The sequence below is a fragment of the Gossypium arboreum genome, chromosome 12 (assembly GCF_025698485.1).
Source record: "Gossypium arboreum isolate Shixiya-1 chromosome 12, ASM2569848v2, whole genome shotgun sequence".
Taxonomy (NCBI): Eukaryota; Viridiplantae; Streptophyta; class Magnoliopsida; order Malvales; family Malvaceae; genus Gossypium; species Gossypium arboreum.
Window position 1 is genome coordinate 118,111,121 of NC_069081.1, and position 21,995 is coordinate 118,133,115.

The 21,995-nt window shown below is 34.3% G+C and overlaps 3 protein-coding genes across 4 annotated transcripts; 1 reads left to right on the plus strand and 2 right to left on the minus strand.

The window, feature by feature from the left end:
* Positions 1–3,697, plus strand: LOC108479759 (uncharacterized). Its single transcript, XM_017782534.2, has 2 exons — positions 1–580; positions 1,960–3,697. Exons 1-2 carry the CDS (start codon positions 488–490, stop codon positions 3,262–3,264), a joined length of 1,398 nt encoding a protein of 465 aa, XP_017638023.1. The 5' UTR covers positions 1–487; the 3' UTR covers positions 3,265–3,697.
* Positions 3,698–7,771: 4,074 nt separating this feature from the next.
* LOC108477111 (uncharacterized) lies at positions 7,772–13,583 on the minus strand. The gene is made up of 10 exons (XM_017779567.2): positions 13,206–13,583; positions 11,804–12,030; positions 11,571–11,707; positions 11,323–11,367; positions 11,173–11,226; positions 10,835–10,939; positions 10,532–10,735; positions 10,237–10,322; positions 8,575–9,611; positions 7,772–8,468 (listed from the first exon to the last, which is right to left on the minus strand). The coding sequence occupies exons 2-10, from the start codon at positions 11,982–11,984 to the stop codon at positions 8,245–8,247; spliced, it is 2,073 nt and encodes a 690-aa protein (XP_017635056.1). The 5' UTR covers positions 11,985–12,030; positions 13,206–13,583; the 3' UTR covers positions 7,772–8,244.
* A 1,443-nt stretch (positions 13,584–15,026) lies between these two features.
* LOC108479883 (U-box domain-containing protein 32) lies at positions 15,027–20,841 on the minus strand. 2 transcript variants are annotated; one of them, XM_017782721.2, is made up of 10 exons: positions 20,295–20,841; positions 19,413–19,534; positions 19,082–19,203; positions 18,789–18,893; positions 18,344–18,465; positions 18,110–18,237; positions 17,644–17,790; positions 16,890–17,417; positions 15,714–16,445; positions 15,027–15,570 (listed from the first exon to the last, which is right to left on the minus strand). In XM_017782721.2, the coding sequence occupies exons 1-10, from the start codon at positions 20,476–20,478 to the stop codon at positions 15,388–15,390; spliced, it is 2,373 nt and encodes a 790-aa protein (XP_017638210.1). In that variant the 5' UTR covers positions 20,479–20,841; the 3' UTR covers positions 15,027–15,387. The 2 variants fall into 2 exon arrangements, with proteins under 2 accessions (XP_017638210.1, XP_017638211.1); XM_017782722.2 differs by lacking the exon at positions 19,413–19,534 and having other exon boundaries at positions 20,295–20,420.
* Between the last annotated feature and the right edge of the window lie 1,154 nt (positions 20,842–21,995).

Sequence of the window (21,995 nt, forward strand, 5' to 3'; positions counted from 1 at the left end):
ATTCATGAACTTCCCAAATAAGTCCATAAATTATTAAATATTAACAAGCAATAATATAATTAAAAAAAAAAGACCAACCGAAAAAAAAGAGCATGGCAACAAACGAAAAAAGAAAAAAAAAAAACTAGAAGTAGTGGGTCCCAATCATCTTTTACGATGACGTGGCAATAACTCGGTGCAAAATGGATGAAAACTGGAGGAAAACGACTGGATGGGAACTGAACCGGAAGAGAAGGCACACACAAAAAAAAAAAAAAACCCCAAACCTGAGGTAGCTTGATCTATTATGAATTAATTAAAAGGAAAAAAAATCAAGTTTTTTTTTTTAAATTTTTGTTTTTGTTTTATTATTTTTTATTTCACTGAAAGTCGTCTCCAAATCGTTGTTGAGATTTGTTTGAATCTTGAGAGTTAAAAAACGAGAGATTTAAAGTTTTTTCATGAAGCTGATGTTATTAACGCATCGATTTAAGCTTAAAAATCGAAGATGAGAAGTGTAAACGACAGCGTTGAAACCGTTAACGCCGCTGCCTCCGCCATCGTCTCCGCCGAGTCTAGAGTTCAGCCTACCACCGTTCAGGTACATCCACTTTTTGTTAGTACAATTGATTTTTTTTTCTCTCTGATTGGTTGCCGAGAAAAGTACTGGAAATTCGTGATTTTGAGATTCCTTAAGCTCTCTTTTGATTTGAGAATCCGAAGGGGGGAAGAGCTGGTGAAGTTCAGTTTTGGATTTTTTTTTTGGTTATGTTCTTTGCTTGCTTTTCTCTATGTTGAAAAGTCCAAAATTTATTCGTGATCTGTTTTCAGTATCGAGGTTTCTTTTTCTCCGTTCTCTGTTTGGTTGCTGAGAAACTAAGGGAAAAGTGAAACTCGGATCTTGAGTTCTAAACTTGTTTTAGTCTCATCAGACAAGTGAATTAGCTGAGCTAGGTTCAGTCAAGGTTATTATTTTACCTTTGTTACTTTTCATGCTTCTTAAGAACAAACAGAAAAATGAAAATCCTATCACCGGAATTCAATTAAAAAAAAGGAAAAAGAAAAAGAAAAAATTTCCCCTTTACACCTATACTTTAAGGAGCAGATTTGAGTTTAGAAAGTTATTTTTTTTCTTTTTAAGTAAAAAAGTAATATTTCCGGTAGTTTGTTCGGTCAATTTTCGATAATTCCTTCACGATTTTGATGGTTGGTGGCTGCTTTCGTATTCACTATAGTGCCCTTTTATCGATGAAGTCTCTGATATAAGGTTATGGTGGAAAATTTGTAGATTTGGTTAACAAAATATATAAAAAAAGGAGCTTAATTGGTTATTTGATATGAATGATATCGTTTTTTCTTTTGTCCTTTTTGCTATCTTATTGAGCTGCCTATGAAAATAGATCCCGGGAAGAATGCAATTTGATCAGCCAATATTGTTGACCAACCCATCTTATATTCATGGGCTAAAAGTAATTTTCAAAAAGTGTGTTCTTTGCAGTCCAATATGTACCCTTACTTAGAATTCTGAAACTGTAATTAAAGTCAGAATAACTGCTTGCTCAAAATTGCTTTTTTAGCAACAGTGTTGGCTTGATTTCTACTGTTTGTCTGTGTATCTTATACTGTTCCATGTAACCATGGAATGCAAGCAGAGAAAATTTTATCAACTTTTGATGCTGACTTAATCATCATGGTGTACTCATTATCATGGATGTCATTAGATGTAAAGTGTACGCTCGTTTTTGCTTTTAGCCAATGTGTTTATTTATAGACTTGAACTGTTTTAAGTTGATAGTGTGGGACATGGTATTCTTGAAAAAATATGCACTCGGCAGCATGAGAGCAGATGCTTAACATTTGGGTGGGTTATTGTGCTGCATCCGTATCTTATTCTAGCAGTCGAGAGTTGAAATCGATTTACCTATAATGCTTACCGTCTTATAGAATGCTGATTCGTACTCTTTTTTCACTTGACTGCAGAAGAAAAGATGGGGAAGCTGCTGGAGCTTTTACTGGTGTTTTGGATCTCATAAGAGCAGTAAACGAATTGGCCATGCTGTCCTTGTCCCTGAACCAGTGGTACCTGGAGCTTCGGTTTCAACTGCTGAAAACGCAAGTAACCCAACGGGCATTGTAATGCCTTTTATTGCTCCTCCCTCATCTCCTGCATCATTCCTGCAATCGGATCCTCCATCTGCCACCCAATCACCGGCTGGATTGCTATCTCTAACTGCCCTTTCAGTTAATGCCTACTCTCCTCGTGGACCTGCATCCATTTTTTCCATAGGCCCTTATGCACATGAAACCCAGTTAGTCACACCACCTGTATTCTCTGCCTTGACAACTGAACCATCCACTGCTCCTTTTACACCCCCTCCTGAATCTGTTCAACTGACTACACCTTCATCCCCTGAAGTACCATTTGCTCAATTGTTGACATCTTCATTGGAGCGTGCTCGGAGAAACAGTGGGATCAACCAGAAGTTTGGATTGTCCCATTATGAATTCCAGTCCTATCAAATATACCCTGGGAGCCCTGGTGGTAATCTCATATCACCTGGTTCAGTAATCTCTAATTCTGGAACATCCTCTCCTTTCCCTGATAGACGTCCAATACTCGAGTTCCGCATGGGTGAGGCTCCCAAAACCTTAGGATTCGAACATTTTACGACTCGCAAATGGGGTTCAAGGTTAGGATCTGGATCTTTGACACCAGATGGACTGGGGCAAGGTTCAAGGCTAGGTTCTGAATGTGTAACTCCAGATGGTATGGGGTTGGGTTCAAGATTGGGTTCAGGATCATTGACACCTGATGGTTTGGGTCCTGCCTCAAGAGATGGTTTTCCTATAGAGAGTCAGAATTCCGAGGTTGCGTTGCTTTCTAACCCGCCAAATGGACCTAAAAACGATGAGATTATAGTTGATCACAGGGTCTCTTTTGAATTGAGCGGCGAAGATGTTGCACGCTGTCTGAAAAACAAATCATTGGTATCAAGCAGAACCATGCCGGATTATGAATATCCAAAGGACTTGGTGGCGCAAGGCAGGATAGAAAAAGATGAAAAAGTTTCAGGAGAAGCTGAAGAGGACCATTGTTATCAAAAGCATCGTTCAGTTACTCTTGGGTCAATTAAAGAATTCAACTTTGACAACAGAAAAGGAGAAGCTTCCGAGAAGCCCACCGTCAGGTCCGAGTGGTGGGCTAACGAAAAGGTTGCCGGAAAGGAAGCTAGGCCAGGTAACAATTGGACTTTCTTCCCTATGTTACAGCCGGAGGTCAGTTGATTTTGTAACTATGCAACTTAGTTTCACCTCCATGCATAAAAGTCATAAAACTTGTTTAATAGGTTTGCAACACTAAACCCTGTAGCGTTTCAGTTGTTTTATCTGAAGTTCGTACTTTCTCTCAATAGTCTTTGGTATAATTAGATGGTGAAGTGAACTAAAAGACTAGTTTTCAGAGGTCGAAAGAGTCTTTATTCCTTATGACCTAAAAGGTGATTCCAGTGAGGGAATATTTCATAGGGATCAAACTATGTTGGTACTGATAGAGCATTCTTTTAATATTCATTTACCTAATGTTATACCATATAAAAAAAACCAGTATTTACATGTAGTGTTGTATTATTATTTTCTTCTTTTAAATATGTAATAGTAAGAAGGCTGAACATTTTTCATGCTAGCAATCTGCTGCTCACTTGGTGATTTTTGTGCTTAATATCCTCCTCTTGTCAAGTAACTAGGTAAAAGAATCATGGAGGTTCTTGTACTAGGAGTTAGGTTGCATTCTGCCCCCTCTACTAAAAAAAATGAGCAAATTAGTTCCTGTATGTTACATCAAAAGAGCAAACTAGTCCTTCTGTTACAAGTTCTATCTATTTTTATTGTTAAAAAGTGGCTCTTGTACATTTGTAACTATTTGGTTATTTCGTTAACCATGTCAGTTTTTAATAATAAAAAATAATAAAATTTTTAACAGAAAGGATCGGTTTACTCTTTAGTCTAACTAATTTGCCCGCTTTTTGAGAAAATAGGGGCAAGATACAATCTAACTACTAGCACAGAAACCTCCATGATATTTTTTCCTAAGTAACTACTATATGTAATAGTCGGGATTCAGATGCCTCCACGTATCACCGCACGTACCAGAATTTGGTCTCAATTGGTACTCGATCCTTTTGCCTCAAACCAAATCCTGGTATGTTTGGTGATCCAGGAAAGAGTCGGAATCTCATTTTTTATCATCACACTCGAGACTCGAGTCCAGTTAGCATAGAACTGAACTATACTACAAGAGCTCTGCATAGCATTGAAAGCGGAGAAAAACAAGTTTGGTACAATAGTAGTTGATAAGTCTATATGATTATTAGTAGACAAATTTTTGTAGGGCATATAGATCATTAATGCAATGAAGTTCATAGTAGATGATAAAAGTAATGGGTATTTATTTATGGTTGATGCCAGCAATTTGTATGCTGGCTAAGGATAAGCAGAACAATGTTTGCTAAGGTAGCAACCATAACTAATTTCTTGTGTCTACAAAAATCAAAGACAAAAGATGTAAACAGGCTGTGCCCAACATAAATAATCTTTGCTTCACCACATCACATATAATCATAAGATCAATGGGTGGATTTTGGGGGCCCACTTCTGCTCTGTTGCTTTTCTTATATCCTTTTGTTTTTTTTTTCCCAAAGTTATCAATGATTCAGAGGCGAATCGAAATTTTTTTTATGGGTGGAATCGAATTATAATTTTTTGAGAAATTAAAATATAATTTTATCATATATTAATTTATTACATTATCTTTTAAGGACTTAACTTAATTTTTTCTATTCTTGAAGGCTAAAGTACAATTTTAAACATTTTTAAAGGGTTGCGTAGTAAAATTTTCATTTTTGAGTGCCCTCCTTAAATTTGTGCCTGCAGTGATTAGCAATTTCCAGTGAAGTAAAATTGGACCAATGGTAAACCGGATGGAACATCAATTTTCGATTAAACTGTTAAAAAGTTCAAAAAAGAAAAAAAAGTAAACATAAATAATAATATAAACATAAAAATTATAAATTATAACAACAAAATTAAATATTTAAACTAACTTAAAGATAAAAAGTAGCTTAAATTGTATTCAAATGGTTTTTAATTGAATTTTTATTCAATTCAATCGATTTTGCGCTGATTCATTGCTTCTGTGGTTTAAATGTACTGATCAAATCAATTGGAACATTAATTTCTGGTTTAACCTATCAATTTCGTCCGATTTTAACATGATCATATGTTAACAAAAATGAAACAGGCTAATTCGATTTGTAACTGTTGAAATGATCCCTTTTGGTCCTAACTGAGAACCGGACATGGGCTGATGGTATAACATTCGGTTTCGGGTCAAACAAAAATGCATAAAAGAACTGCAAAATTTACGACTAGACAAATACATTATACATCCGGGTTGTCCATCAAAACTCGGGTCAAACATGTTTGGATGAAAACATTAGATTACTTTGTGCTAAAATAAAAAGAAAAAGGTCAAAATACGCCACAGGTCCCTCTAGTTTTCGTAAATTTGAAATTTAGTTCTTATACTTTAATTTTTAAGAATTTAATCTCTCTACCTTTTAGATTTCAAAATTCAAGTTCAGATTGTGTTAAAATTATTTTGTTCCACATGCTCCTTGAGCATCCAACTATAGATAACAATGTCATCAAGGTAAACAACAGCAAAACGATTAAAGAAATATTATAGTACCTTGTTCATGAGGGTGCAAAAGGTAGCTAGTGTATTAGTGAGGCCGAAGGGCATCACCAAGAACTAATATGAGCCATATCGTGTGGTGCAAGTGGTCTTGGGCTCGTCCCCTTCAGCGACCCTTACTTGCTAGTACCCCGATCATAATTCTAGCTTGGTGAACCACCTCGCACCACTAAGCTAGTTGAACAAGTTGGCAATAAGAGGAATGGGGTGCTTGTTCTTGATTGTGAGCTTGTTGAGGGCTCGATAGTCCATGCACATCCGAAATGATTTGTCGTGCTTCCTTTGGAATAGGACTGGTTCACCAAATGGTGCCTTGGATGGCCTAATGAAATCGATGTCCAATAACTCCTTAAGTTGCCCCTGCCACTTTTCAAGCTTTGAGGGCAACATTTGATATGGGGCAATAGCTGGAGGTTGAGCATCGGTGATCAACTCAATCCGATGGTCCACTTCACGTTTGGGTGGTAGCCTTTGGGGCAATTTCTCAGGCATGATGTCTTCGAAATCCTTAGGACATCCAGTACTTTGAAAGAAATAGACTCATTGAGCCCGTGAGATTCACAAGGCTCGTTAAGCTTTAGGGCTACAAGAAAAGTTTCATCATGCTTTTTGGTTCCTTTTGAAAGTTGAATAGCAGAAAGAATCTTGGTTCCTGACCCCACGTCTTGTTTTACCGATGCAATACACCGGCACAGCGATTCCAAGATGCAAATACAATTGGCAAATGGTTGGTTGATTAGTTAATTGTTAGTTTAAGTTAATGTTTATTCTTGATTAATTGATTGTTCGATTATATTGCAATGCTTAATACGCTAGAATTGATGCCTCTAGTGGAAAATCTAGATAAACGAGACTGAGGGAAGAGTTTATCATTAGATAGTTTGACATAATTGTGCTGAACAATGAGATCGAGAAGAGATCTATATCTCTAGGTGAGATCGAGAGGAGAACCTAGGTGATATCTTTTTGTCTAGGATGAGATTAATAAGAGATTCTTAGCTAAGAGTGACAAAAATATAATCGGTATAGATTTATTTATCCGTATTATATCAAATATTTTTTTTAAAGTGGTAGGAAACCAAAACTTAATTTGCTATTACATCATTCGCCAGTTAATAATATTATGTAAAATTTTCATAAGCTTTTCTTTGTTTACTTATTTAAGTGGATATTTTTTTTTGAAATAACATTTAAGTGGATAGTTAGTATTAATAGAAAACATTGCTAACCTTTCAATTTCATAAACTGTTTTAACATGATTTTACCCAGTTTCTTATTCTATAAGCAATGCGACAATTACTGAGTTAGCCAAGGTCATGCTTTGTTTTTAGCTGTAAATTAATTTCAAGGGGGGTGGGTTTAAGTGATTCCATGTTTTGCTTAATATTGTTTCTCTACATGATGTATATAAACGAGGTAGAATTATCATGAAGAACTTGTATTAAGAGTCAGCTTGCATTTTGTCTCATCTATTAAAAAATAAACAAATTAATCTTTATAAGTTAAATTAAAGAAAGAATTAACCATTTCTTTTTAAAAACTCATCTATTTATATTGTTAAAAACTAACGTAGTTAACAGAATAATCAAATAGTGACATGTAACTTACCACATGTATCCCATATTAGCGTACAAAAAATAACTTTTAACAATAAAATAAATAAATTTTTGACAAAATAACTAATTTACTCTTTAATCTAATGCATAAAATTTAATTTGCTCAGTTTTTAATAAAAAATATAATATAATTTAACTCTTAGTACACAAAACTTCATCCTACTTTAAGTACCCTCCTTCCTAGGAATGCCTTGAAGCTGTTTTGTTCGTGACCCTTAATTTTGATTAGTGATTTCTTTTCACTTTTGCCAAAAAGAGTTGGCTCTGCCTGTGATCTTGCCAAAAAGAACTAACACCGCAAATTACAATCGCTTTTATCTCTTTTTTTTTTCCCATTTAAACCTAACAGTTTAACTAAATATCATAAGGAATTTGTATAAAAAATATTATTAGAAAATTATTAAAGAAAAAGAAAAAGATTACGTTGAGCAAATCATTAGTCCATGAAAATAAACAAATGTTGATGGGCTCAAACATTATAACACGTTTGTCCTAAGTTCTAATCAGCTTTTCTGTTATAAGATCAGAAAGAAGACATGGAACAAAAGTAATGGTAAAATGTCTGCACAGGACGGAAGTAAGAAAACAAAAGAAAAGATGGAAAAATGTACTTTTGTAATAGCAAAGAACCCCAATTTATTACAGCAAAAATTTGGACAATTAAGAGAAGGGAAAAAATAGCAAGAACCAGAAAAACTTAAAAGACTAGTCGAATTGCTATACCACCTTAAGAAAAAAAAAGGAAGGGAATTATAAAACATTTTCCAGCAAAATTTTCTTAAATTTTTTCGACAGAAGACCACTGGTAAAACTGGAACCTCTGGTAAGAATATGAAGATGATTCGCTAAACTGTGCATAACCTCAAAAAAGAAAAAAAATTCCCATGTTACCTCCTCTTAGATGGCGGATCTTTGTTTCGGAATGTACTTTATCTTTGCACCCTTTTCCGGCTTTCTTCTGAATTTGCCTCGGGCAGGTCCGGCAGTTGAAGCCTCGAAAGCCCTTGCCTTAACCACCAACTTTTCGGATGAATCAGCTTCAATTTCTGAGCACCCTGGAGGATCAAGGTTCGGGGTGAGAACCAATGTCACGTGTTCGCCTGCAAGAGCTTCCTTCCACCCTATAAAGGCAGTCAGATTGTTTATCAGAGAAAAAAAGTTAATTCGGTAACAACAGAACCGTAGAAATAGAGTTATTAGATAAATCGTTCAAACATCCCGACTTACTCTGAGCAAGAATGGCCTTGGCAGTATGACTGTCGAACTGCAAGCTCTCTGGTTGTACTCTTTCCTTCAACGTTGAAATGAGATCCATGCTTACCACACCATCAATACCATCTGTTGAACAGGACCTTAAACAGGTTTCATTGCAAGAGGTACGTGCTCCATCTTTCTCAGCAATCACTTGCACTTCAGATTCACTAGCACCATTTTGGACTGGCGATGAGCTTTTGCTTTCATGTCGACTCACTGGCCTCCAAAACTTTATAGTTGATCGGTTCGTAACACCCTGAAAAGGATCGAGTTTGCTGGATTTCTCCTGAACATTGTTCTTTGGTATTCGACATTCAGCCAGGCTCCTGTCACATGCTTCAGCTAGATTGTTTCCATCGTGATTGCTATAATTTTCAAGCGTGACAGATATAGAACCAATTAAAAGCTCATGGTTATTATTTTGATTCAGTTGATTTGCTGCTTGTTTCTCCACTCTAATTTTCAAACTCTCCCCTTCATTTGCTGCTTTAGGTTTTTGGCTCCAGATTTTATTACCATTACCGATTGGAGCAAACCTTTCCCTGTTTGTTCCATGCTTGTTAATGCCTCCGCATTTAAATCCATGAGAATTCTGACTAGCATGGAAATCATTAAGGACACCTCGTTGTGAATTAGGCGGAGTCTGCCGTCGAGCGACAACTATATGCCGACGTCCAACTTGTTCCGTTCGTCTTTCAATATTCTGACTAATTCCTGGATCACTATATCCATTGCTAAACCCCGTTTGAATTTCATAATCTACATTCTCTAGAAGCTTGGAAAAAAGATTGGGCTCCACAGATGGGATAATTTGATCTGTGGACATGACGGGATTTTGTCCATCAGAATCAACAGCAGATGGGCTGGATGTTTCGGCAAGAGTGTTAACCTCCAACAGGTCATCCATGTTCGGCTTACTTTCTTCCAACTCCCAGTGTCTTTGTTCCTTTGCTTTCTGCTCTTTCTGCCTAAGCTTCTTCTGTCTCTTTCTCTCAAGAAGCTCGACTTGCCTACAGTGATGTATCGGGAAATAAATCAGTTAGCAAAGTTTCTTCAATTTTGCCTTCTAATAGATGTTGAAGAACTATTTCTGAAGAATCACATGCAAGTCGATAAGCAATAAGCCTAGCCTTAGGACTAGGAGTTAGACCTACCAGTTACCACTGCCAAACTGAATCACATGACGAGGTTGTAATTTGTATCTAGGAACCTAAAAGGCACATGCTTACATTTTTTCTTCTCCAATGTATGTTTCTTTAAAGATGGTTCTGCAATTTTAATTTTTTATCCAGCTGTGCACTTTTTTTTCCTAAAAATTATAGAGACATTTTATTTCAAGAAATACAAAAACATTTCTTATCAATATCTTCAATTTCCCTTTTCCTCTTTTGTGTTACATCTTTTGGAAGCAAATTATTAGTTATATCACATGGTGGGGTTTGCCTTAACGCTCACGGAAAAAGAAGAAATTACTCTATTCTTTTCTGATCCGTTTCCTCCTAGACAAAATTATTCAAAGATGGTTCATAGAGAATTAGGGGAAAGATAGGAATGAAAATGGTCCAACCTTAAATTGCAAGTCAAATATCAGAATTTTAAAAAATTGTTAAGACAGAGAGAATCAGTGATACGCACCTCTTCTGGGCAGCTTCTTCCTCCTCCACCAGTAACTTCTGGCACCTCAAAGCTTCAGCATCTTTATCTGCAAGCCATGCTTTAACCTGAAAGTCAAACAAAATATATATTTTTATAATGAAATAATATACAAAAGAAAATAAAAAGTTGACAAAGATTCATGCGCTTATCCAACAGTCCTGCTTCGTCCAATTGTTAGGGATTTAGCATAATACTTGCACCATCAAATTACAAATCTATGCATGAAAACTTTTAAGTAAACCAAACCTAGATAGAACAAAACAAAAAAATGTACCAATTTCTGTTCCACCAAGAAGCTGGTACAAGCAACCAAATTTTTGGTTTCAAGACCAATCTTTCCTGCTGCACCATCAAAAATGTATTTTTGCATTGACACAGCTGCGCCACAAAGAAAAGTCCTTTCACTTGCATCATCAAGGATGCTAAATAGTTCCTGTGAAGATATTGGAAATATTGAAGGTCTAGCTTGCACAAGGTCCTGAAAAGAATTAGGACATGAAATCCATCAGATAAGAAAGTATTAGCATCTTTCAGATCTAAACACAACACTTGATGAACAAGAGAATACATCCCTTACCAGAAGAGCAGAACCTGCCCTCAAGCAAACTTGTGGCAAAGCAGAAAACCCCTGCCTCTTTACATGTGTAGTCAATGATTTTATAACTGAAGATCCTGGAACTCCCTAGAAAGTATAGTTAGCAAGGAAGCAATTGTTTAGAAGGCAGAAACTAGAACAATTGAAAACAATGATCCAAGTGATATGTGCATGTTTATCCCAGCGAGAAATAACCATTTGGAACAAGATAATGTTAACAAGTTAAATATCAACGATGTGTAAACCAGATCCAGATGTCACTTGAATATTACTAAATGACGTATCAAGAATTAAACAGATGAGAACATATAAACAATTACCTCCAGTAAGACATCCTTGAATGATATGACTTCCTTTGCCTCGTCCTCTGATAGCTGGAAATAATATAAATGAGAAAGAGTAGAAAAGAGAAAAAGGAAAACCTAAAATGTAAAACATAAAAAAGAGGAAGAGGGGCAGTTGAGATATACCTTGTCCCAGAATGCTGCTAATGGATCCCTATTTTTAGCAGAATCCTACGATATGCATAACAACATTTTTTAGAAGAGTCCCAAGAGATGTGAGAAAAGTAAAAAAAAATTAAAAGTAGCTAAGGAAAAGACAAATCTATTTTCCAAGAGGCTAGGTTCTTGAAGCAGCAGAAGAAAAACAAATTCCAGGAGGAACTCTTTAAAAAATCAACTTAATAGAGTAATGATGTTTCGAAGGAATTGAAAACCTTATCAAGTTTTTTCAATCTATGGTGCACACGTATATGCCTTCTATAGTTAATGGGTGAACAAAATTCTCGTGAACACTTATCACACTTCTGCGTCTGCACCTTCAGAGGAGAGAGTAATGGCCAGCCAGGGATATCTGTAATAGATGTAGGCAAGAAAATAGAGAAATAATGTATCATTATAAAGTATTTTCCAGGACAATGATTTAACCCATCGAATAATTTAGAAGTACCTTGCTGGTCTAAGGCATGGAGTAATTGAATCCATTGAACCGGGCTGTCACCAGTTCTTGAGAAAGGAAGGAAAGGTTCTTTTCCAATAGCTTGTCTGATGAAGGTGTCCAAAGAATCATTTAGATCCTCTGATTTCATTAAATTTGCAGAATTGGCTGCCTTGAGTTTTGCAACTGGCATTTACGCATACAAACAAAGCACAACCACTACTAACTCAGACGTGTCACTGCAAAAGGAAGAAAGACAAACTAAGATCCTAAAAGAAGCTTAAATTGCATGACTTATCCATTATCAAATCACAGTACTTTGACAATGATTCAGGAAAGAATGCTTCCAAGCAATCTATCTAATAGCCATTCTGCATCCAAGTCAGTTTAACTAATCTGGAACACTGGATAATGTTTAAAACTGATGTGCTACCCCCCCCCAACCGGCCACCTAGATAATGGTAAGCATCTAAACATCAACATAAAATCATGTGCCTCTACTGGAATCTAAGTGTGCACATTCTAATGATGCAACCAAACATCTTGAAGAATGAACAAAATAGCGCCAGACATCTGCCTAATCATCAAAATAACAAGTAAAGAGGCATGATCTGCAACCATTATCCCATCTAAAATACTCAATATACATGTATGTCCTGCATGCCATTGGGTAAAGCTAGACAACAATGTAACAACTTTATCATCATGCTTACTATTTCTAAAATGACAGACAACGCAAAGATCAAACATAGGATGCATCTAGAGAACAATAAGGTCTAAGGACTATCTGATTGTAACATCCAAGCGCGAAACCAAGCACCATAGCCATCATAATATATGCCACCAAGGTCACCAATGGAACTGACTACTCATCCAATAGCAATACATTTCTCATCAAAACAACTAAATAGTTAACCTAGAAATTAACATCAAAATCCATATGCTGGTAGCTATGTAAATTTTAATTACAAGAAAAGATTAACCAAATCAAAATTCAATAACAATGAGAATCAAAGATCGCAGAAGAGTAGAGTCCTATCAACAGTATTAATCTACCTATACAAAAAGTTAAAAATCTAAGTAACCTTCCAAACCTTCATTTCTGCAAAAAATAATTTTTTTTCTAGAACTTTCTTCTCCTGAGCCACAATATAACCATTGAACTTATTTTCCGCCATTTTCCATTCTTCACCCAGTAAAATTCAAAATCTGACTTTCAAGTTCCATTTTCTTTTACAGATTCCACAATGGAACAATCAAATTCCACATAAAAATAATAAACAACTAAAACGAATTAAACAAAAAAAGCATGGTTAGGTCTTCCATTCATGTGATCTACAATAATCAATGCATATTATTTAATTTAAAATAAGAAAAAACATACATAAAGAAGTAAAGTGATCAATTAACGTACCAGTGAAAGAGTGAGAAGGAGAAACAAAAGAGAGATCGGTTAGAGTAGAGACAGAATCTTAAAACGATCGCAAGGATTTAAAGTCGAAGGATAGAGGATTGGCGAATGTTTGGCGGGAGAGAAAATCACCGAGAAAATAAAAAGTGATCGACCGAGAAAATTGTCGCGGAGGAAAAAGATGAGTTTCAAGGCAGCAAAATTGTAAGAGAGAAAAAAAAAAAACATATAAAGGTGGGAACCGGAACCCTTTTCAACAGTGCGGTAAATTTATGAAAAAAGAAAGGTAAAACATATAGAGAGGAAAACATAGTTATAGAAAGTAAAAAATATAGAGGTGACGTGGGACATTTTGGTGGCAAAGCGATGGTTGAGGGACGTGAACCTAAGAAATAAGGTCCCAGCCAAATCTACAATTTGAAAATTATTTATTTTTACTTGACTAAACTTCATCCAAATAATAATGATAATAGTAATAATAATTAATAAATAACACCCCTCTGCAATCCAATAATTCCCCAACTTAACTACTTTATTATTTCTAAAAAAAAGTAGTTTTAACTCAATTTTGTTATTGCTTATTAAATAATTTATTATTATGTGAATTGGCTTAAAAGTAAATCTCAAATAAATGTAAGTGTTTATATAAATATGGTCACTTTTAAATTTTTATATATTTAAAAATTATACTGTATATCTATATTATATATCCAACATAGATTTCAAATTAAAATATATAAAATATTTAAGCAAAGTAATTTATAATTACTAAAATTTTTATTTTATGTTTATGCATATGAAAACTATGTATTTAAAAAAAAGACGTGTTTAAAAATAATATATAGTAAATAATAAAATATATTATTTAAAATTAATTAATGATAATAATATATAAAATATATATAATATTAAAATTCAAATAAAGTTGTGATTTAATGGTAAATTTAAAATTTTATTAATGCATTTAGAGTATATTCAAATTCAACTACGTGCAAATGTATTTGGTTCTTACATAAAAGTCTAATAAATATATTTGGGACAAATATTAAAACTATACTTAAACTTTAATCTAATTTGTAATGTCGTACATAATCTTTGATTTTGTGCAACTTTAGATATGAAATTTTAATTTGATTTAGTTTTCAAAATTTACTAACAACGTTATCAAATTATCACTATTTTTCATTAATACATTACCTCTACAAACTATTATATTGATTTAATATGAAAATAAATGTACGTATTCATTTCTTGAAATATGTACAATTGAGTCAAAATCAAATTTTTATATATACATATGAAATACAATTCAAAATTCATGTATATAATTAAACACTAAATCAAAATTCATGTCAAAGTACACATTAAAACAAAATTCATATATAAATTTAATATTTATCCATTACATTTTATGTAACTTTCCTATATGTCATAATTTAATCCATCATAAATCTTTTATGTTGATTTTGTTACCATTTTTATTTGTGAGATTTTAAAGAATCTAATAACCAATATTGGCTTCAACCACTAATCTTATCCCAGTAACATTTACGTGATCTCAAGAGTCTTCTGCTCATTATAGAACATTTTAACTCCATCATAACAAGGGTAAAACTACCACAAAAATTCATTTTATCATTTTATTCTTTCTATTAAAAATTGTATAAATTAATTTCTATACATTAAATCAAAAATAAATTAATTTCATCAATTTTACTGTTAAAATTAATATTTGTACATCAACATAAAATCCACATAGAGTTATATATCATTATTTAGTTATTTAATCAACCACAACAATTTAGAACAGTACAAATGAATAAATTTTTAATAAAATAACCAATTTGATTTGATTTAAAGTACATAGACTATTTTATCTTTTAAAAAAAGGACAAAATACAAATTAACTCCTAATACAAGGGTTTCTATGGTACTTTTACCACATAATAAGCATTTTCATCCCAGTCCTCGAAAAAACACTGAGACATTTTTATAAAGAATAATATGATGAAGTGAAATTTTTGTTCAGCTAATATTCTTTAAAGAATAATACGTGAAACTTTTTTATTCATAGATGCAGCTGTAATCCCTTGAGCTATACATGAGAGTATGAATAAGCTATATATTTTTAATCATATCAGGTGGCCAGATACGATCGTTGTGACTCGTAAACGAGATAAAAGCATCAATATTGTTGTTGCCACTCTTGAATTGCTTGAAGAAGAGCATAATTAGGGACCAGATTGCAGTGTTCAAGTTTAAGATTTGTCATGGGTGATCTGTCATGGCCACTGTCCAACCATCCTCTAATAGCATCGGCTTCGTATGTGAAACCGTCAGCCGCTATGAGTGGATCTTTCATCACCTCCTGCAAATTTAAAAGACAACCACCACGGTAACAAGAAATGGAAACTACATGACCATTAAAATCACTGAAAGAAACCGACATCCTCGTACTGTCTTTTCTAGCAGGCATAAGTTCTACTACAAAGAACTGAACTTGAATGTTACCTGAAAAATTGGGCAGACAAAATGAGAAGGGGCGCAACGAAGCTCCTTAGCTTCCAAGCATGATGCTGAGTTGACACATGAGTCTCTCATTGGACCAAGCACACTCCAGATTTCTGACACAAAGTCTGGTCGATCCAATGGCTGTGTATCGCAGCACCTTATTGCCAAGTGAGCCAACAGTTGGGCTTCTTCAAGTGGCCAGTTCCCAGCTGTTCGGTCCAACACCATGTTAAAGTTCTCTGTCTCTATTGAACATTTTACATCATTCAAGATCCCCAAAGCCGATCTCCCAGTCAAAAGTCGTAACAGTATCATTCCAAACGAGTACACATCAGATTCTCGAGTAACTTCTCCGTTCTCAAGATACACCGGATCCATATAAACAGATGATGAAGCAGAAGTATCAGTACTTTTGCCTTGTGGGATCAAGCGGTAAATGCCACTGTCAATGAGCTTTGATACGAAATTGGAATCAAGAAGGACCTTAGAAGGTTTTAAGTTCCCATGGGGGATACAAGGCTTATTAGAATGGAGGAAGATAAGAGCAGAGCATATCTCAGAAGCAATGCGAATTCGAGTTTGCCATGGAAGTGGTGGAGATTTATTTTTACAGGCAAGGCGCTCTTCTAGACTGCTGTTCCTGAGGTACTCAAAGACCACTGACCTGGACTCCAGGCAAGTTCCAATTATTGTTACCAGATTTGGATGTCTAATCCGACTTAATATCTCTACCTGAAATCAATGAGCAGAAAATAAACCATCACCGGTAGTACTAATAGGTAATAGAAATTTAATTTGCCTAAGAAGACCAACATTTTTGAACCGAAGAACAAGGCAGCTTAAGATCATAAATACATGACTGGCACCATGTCTATATGGCCGACTACTTTCAGGAAGTACCTCAGATTTCTTAATCAATAAAATGACCCGGAAGCTCACAGGATATGCAAACAACGTGTAGCATAACAAAGCACACTTCAAGACTGTTGATATATATAATTGAATATGCCCAAGAGTGGATCCTCCATGGAAGAAGCTTTTGACAATCCTAGATTTACAATCTGAGTCTGTAGTTCATCATATGTGTGTTGTGTTGATGATTCTAACAAAAAAAAAAACGGACCAACAACAACAAAAATAACGTAGATGCTGTAGAGATATTTAAATAAAGGTTACCTCATTCTCAAATTCGAAAAGGCTTTGAGAGCCATAAGATGGCAACATTTTTATAGCAACATTCATATGGCGAAGGAGACCCTTGTATACACTTCCATATTTTCCTTCTCCAATCTTCCAGGAAGGATCAAAATCACGAGTGGCATTGTTAATCTCTACGAAAGAAAATTCAAGGATTTGTGACCCAGGAAAGCTTGAATCTCCACCATTTACAAGTTTCCTCAGATTTTTCAACACCCTTATGGCATTTTCATGCTCTATTCTCAAGTCATCCCGTTTTTTCTTAAAACTAATCAGAAGTCCCACAGCCGAGAACATTTTTTCCTCCAGCCCCTCCACTGCACGTTGGGACTCCACAATTTGGCTTTCAAGTATCGTCTTTTGGTCCTTAACCATCTGCAGCTCTTTAATAAATTCATCATGTTGATCCTTCATCTTTTGTACTTCTTGCTTTTCTCTTTCAAGCAATTCCTCCATCTCTTTCCTTCGGCTCATCTCCTTCACACACAAGCTTTCTAAAGCCTTTGCCTGAAAAGAAAGTGTAATGAGCAGGAAGTTATGGTTCTGGTGTGTGTGTGTGTGTGTTTTGAGGGGGAGAGCAGATTCAAAACGATCAGTGCAAAATGGTAAATTTACTTCATTTTCTATCAATTTACTTGGGCAAGATGTTTCAGAAGCTTCATTTGGTTTGAAATCAGAACTCGGAGTCATGTCAACCAAGCAGTAAAAAAATGAAAAAGAAGTGTTTTTTCACCTTGCATGCAGCCTCTATGGCATCATTTTCCTCCTTCCATCGCTTCATTGTCTCTGCAAAGACTTCCTGCTTTAAGTTATGATCATCTATAGTAGACACCTGTAGTTGTTGATCAATTTCATTACTTGCTTGTCCTTGATATTCTTCCTGAAAATTAGCAAATCATTGTAGTATAATCTGGCTATTTAGTGCGATAAAAATGGCTTCTACTAAGAAGAATATTTAATGGATAACTAAATTCATTTGCTATACACAATCTGACTCAAAGGAATCCAAGCTCTGGTTCATAAAGCTTCATGAATTCAATATTAAAAACCATGATCCCTAGGATTTTCTTTTCTTTTGCTTTCTAAATGCAAAATTTAAACAGGAACAGCTAGACTAGCTAACAACCTTACCAGAAAATAACAAAAACTATCTTGGCAATGATACCCACAAATTAAAAAGTTAAAGCATCTTTTCTCACCTCATCCATCTGCAACATGATCGATCCATAAGTGTCAACCACTCCATTGCTAAGCAAGTTTGGATGTACTGAACGCAGGGAAATAGGCCTTAAATTTCCTCTCACTACGTTGGCATCTTCCTGTGGTTCTGCACGGCTCAGCAACAAAGTTATGCCTTGGAGAAAACAACTGCTTGGAACTTTATATGTGAAAGTCAACAGAAATGGGATCATGATCTGAAGCAGGGAATTTACCTGGAGATCTCTCCCTAAGCATGGATTCTGACAGCATCTCTGCTTGCTCTGTTCTTAGGGGTGAATCCATTGGTGGTGATGGAGTTGCAATCTCTCTACTAGATCCATCTTTTCTGCCTACTCTGTTTCATATGAAGACCAACTAGCGAAAAATTATTAAAGTTCTCAGTGCAAAACTCTACAAAGTCAGTGAACCTGAAAATGCTAATCCACTAGTTCAGAACAAGCCAAACACCACGGTCAACCAATTTTATCATAAGCCGCATACCTAACAACTATTGCCATGAGGCAGATGACACCAAGGGGTGAAGCATAGATAGAAAGAAGTTAAATTGGTATAGCTGATCCAATGGACTGCAGAAGCAGTGAAGGAGGAACAAAGGTCTCTCCCACCTAAAAGAACATCAAGCAACCATAATTTTAACTTACAATGTTAAAACATTACCTAGTATAGATGAGGCGACCCTTGCAAGCAAACCAGATATGACAAGAAACTGGTGCATTTTGGCATACAAAGATTGCTTTCTTGGACTTTAGTTCTACTAGTTTCCTGCAATCTCAAAGAGAATTTAAATTTGGAAATTGAATACCAAACCAATAAAGTTGAAGGCAGTATAAGCTGGAGGCTCACACCACCAGCATAACCAGTTGGCTAGATTCCGTTAAAAAGAATTCAGAATTCCAATATACATTCATGATGATATTGAACAACGATAGGATGTGATAAGAGATTCATACTTTGAGTAATATTTATCTGCTGCTGCTCCCATAACAAGCCATCTAATATTATGCCGTGCCATAATTTCTAAAATTCCCTTTTCAACACTGTCCATTTCTATCCATAGTGCATCTGCCTGTACCTGTACATTGTTCACATCATTATGTCATTAGTTAATAAGGACATCAAACAAATAGCATTGACCTTTTTCTTTAGAAAGATCGCTGACAGGTAAAATGAACAGCAAAAGATACATGTCTCTTCCTCAGAAATTAAAACAACTCAAGGGCTGTGTAATGTTGGTCACATCAGTGACTGAACTAAATTGGAAAAGAATGAAATAAATAATACCCCTGAATGATCAAGAATAAGAAGGTATTCATCTAAGCGTTCTTGCAATCTTTGTCTTTCAAGTTTCTGGAATGCCTCTACTGCATGCTGTTTCAATTTACTGCGCACAAGCTTTCCGTCTGCTGCTTATATTACAAATTAAAGGTATAATCTTAAAATTTGTACCATATGGTCAAAGCAACTAAGCTATGAATATGCATAATAATCATTAATCACTATCAAATAATGAACATCCACTAAAGTAGGATTTTTTATCAATAACTCCACAAGCTTTCTATTTTCAGTCAAATGCAGTGGAATCTTAAATCAAATACCGAATAGAAACATGTTACTGTCTCGTTCTATCAAATTATGAACACAAATTAAAGTGCAATATAAACTTCATATAAAGTAGGATTTCTGATCAATAAGTCCACAATCCAAAACCTTTCTATTTTCAGTCAAATGCATTTGACTCTTAAATCAGATACCAAATAAACATGTTACCCACACTGTCCATATTGATGTTACTTTACAGTATTCAATTTCACGGGAAATTTAACATAATTGCAGCGAAATCCAAAGGTGTTAGTAAAATTCAATCCGTGTTCATTTCTTTTTCTCGCTGTTGAATTATATATAAGATCAGCTCATTAATTTTTTTCTACAAAAAAAAAAAACTAATAAGCTATAATAAATACAGGAACAAACAAACAATTGCTCTCTTTTCTTTCACGAATCTTTAAATTAAAAAAAAAAAAAAGCAGGTGTCAGCGGTGAACAACAAAAACAACTTCCAAATTTCTCTTTCAACTTTCTCAGCAACCAAACAGAACTTCAACAAAAACTAAACAAACTCCAAAAATCAAAATTCAAACGAGCTAAAAAAATTAAAAAACTCACTCAATGCAAGTACATGAGTAGGCCGGTGAACGTGAAGCACGCATATCTTTTTCCCGGGAAAGTTGTCAACCGCCCAATCAAGCGTTGTTTTACTCTTCTCCACATTTTTCCCTACCGCAACAAATATAACATCCTCAAAATCGTATTCTCTATCACCTTCAATCTCTTCCACCAGACTCCCCATCTATCCACAGATTCCTCTCTTTTTTGTTTATTCCTTATTTTTTTCTTTTTGAGAAAAAGCTATTCCACAGAAATTATGATCAGGATTTAGGACCAATTTTTAAATTGCCAAATTGACTCGGTGAGTGAGTCAATCACCGAGTTCAAAAAAGTTGGCCTTTTCTTCTTCTTTTCAGCATTAGATCCGTCTCACAGTTCTAACCTACCTTTGGACAAAACTAAGAAAAAAATGGAGAGACAGCTGCTTGAAAGTTACGACAATATTTAAACGATAAATAAATAAAAGGTATAAAGATAAATATGTAACCCCTAGAATTTACCATTTTTATCAGTTTGGTCCCAAATTGGGACCGCTTTGGTACTCAATCTTCACATTTTAATAAATTGCTTTCTATATTAGATGAAAAAGGTGACTGAATTACTAAAATTTTAATAGCAATGAAATGATAGCATATATGGAAGTTTATTCACTTTATTGTACTTCAATACCAAAGTATACAATTTTTTTAAATTATGAAATTTGTTAAATTTTAAATATTTTCATTAATTTTACTTTTCATCTTGAATTTTCATATGAATTGTCATGTGAATGATATTAAAATTTAATAATTTAATGAATTTTTTATTAAAAAGCAATTTAACAGATTTTAGAGACAGAGACAAAGTGATTTTAGAAGAGAGTTAGGACTAAATTAATAAAATTAAAAAATATTAGAGGCTAAATTTATTAGTATACCAAAAATAAATAAATAAATAAAAAGAATCTAGATAGAGGAATAAAAGAACGAATTACAACGTGAAATAGAAAAGACCAAGAAAAACGACAGCAAGGTGGAGTTTTATTTTATTTGACTACCTTTTAAATTTCATTTTACAATTACGTGGAAATGCAATATAAATTTAAGAGTTTAGCTTGTTTTTTCGTATTTAAACGGACTATGTGGAAAGTTTCCTTGCACTTGATTTTAGTTTGACTATTTAGTATTTATGATTTTTTTTTAAAGTACTTATTTTAAGCATTCTAGAAAGCTTTAGGTTTGTCCTTGGCACTTTTATATTGCTTTCCATTTTAATATTTTTATTATTTTTTGGGGTTATGATTGATTTTTTATTTATAAATGTAAATTAAAAACTCATATCTTTTACTCTCTGTTGATAAGAAATTAAAATTGAAAGCTGAATCAAGGGTGAGATTTGAGGAATGCTAGAAAACCAAAATCTTACTCGATTATTCTTGTAGGTAATTTTTTTACTTAAAATTAAATATCTTCACAATTACAATTGAATAACATATTTATATATAATTTACGTAAAATGCCCATCAGTTTTAGTTATTCATTGGACAAGGCAACATTTAGTTTTTTTTTCAATTTAGTTTTTAAGCTTTTTCTGTGTTTATATTAGTCTCAAAATTTAGAAAAAAATTTTCAATTGTGCCAGATTAGCGCCTAAAAATATGTAAAATTTTTAATAATTTATAAAGTTATTTTATTTTTTTAATTTGTAGTGTAATTCCGA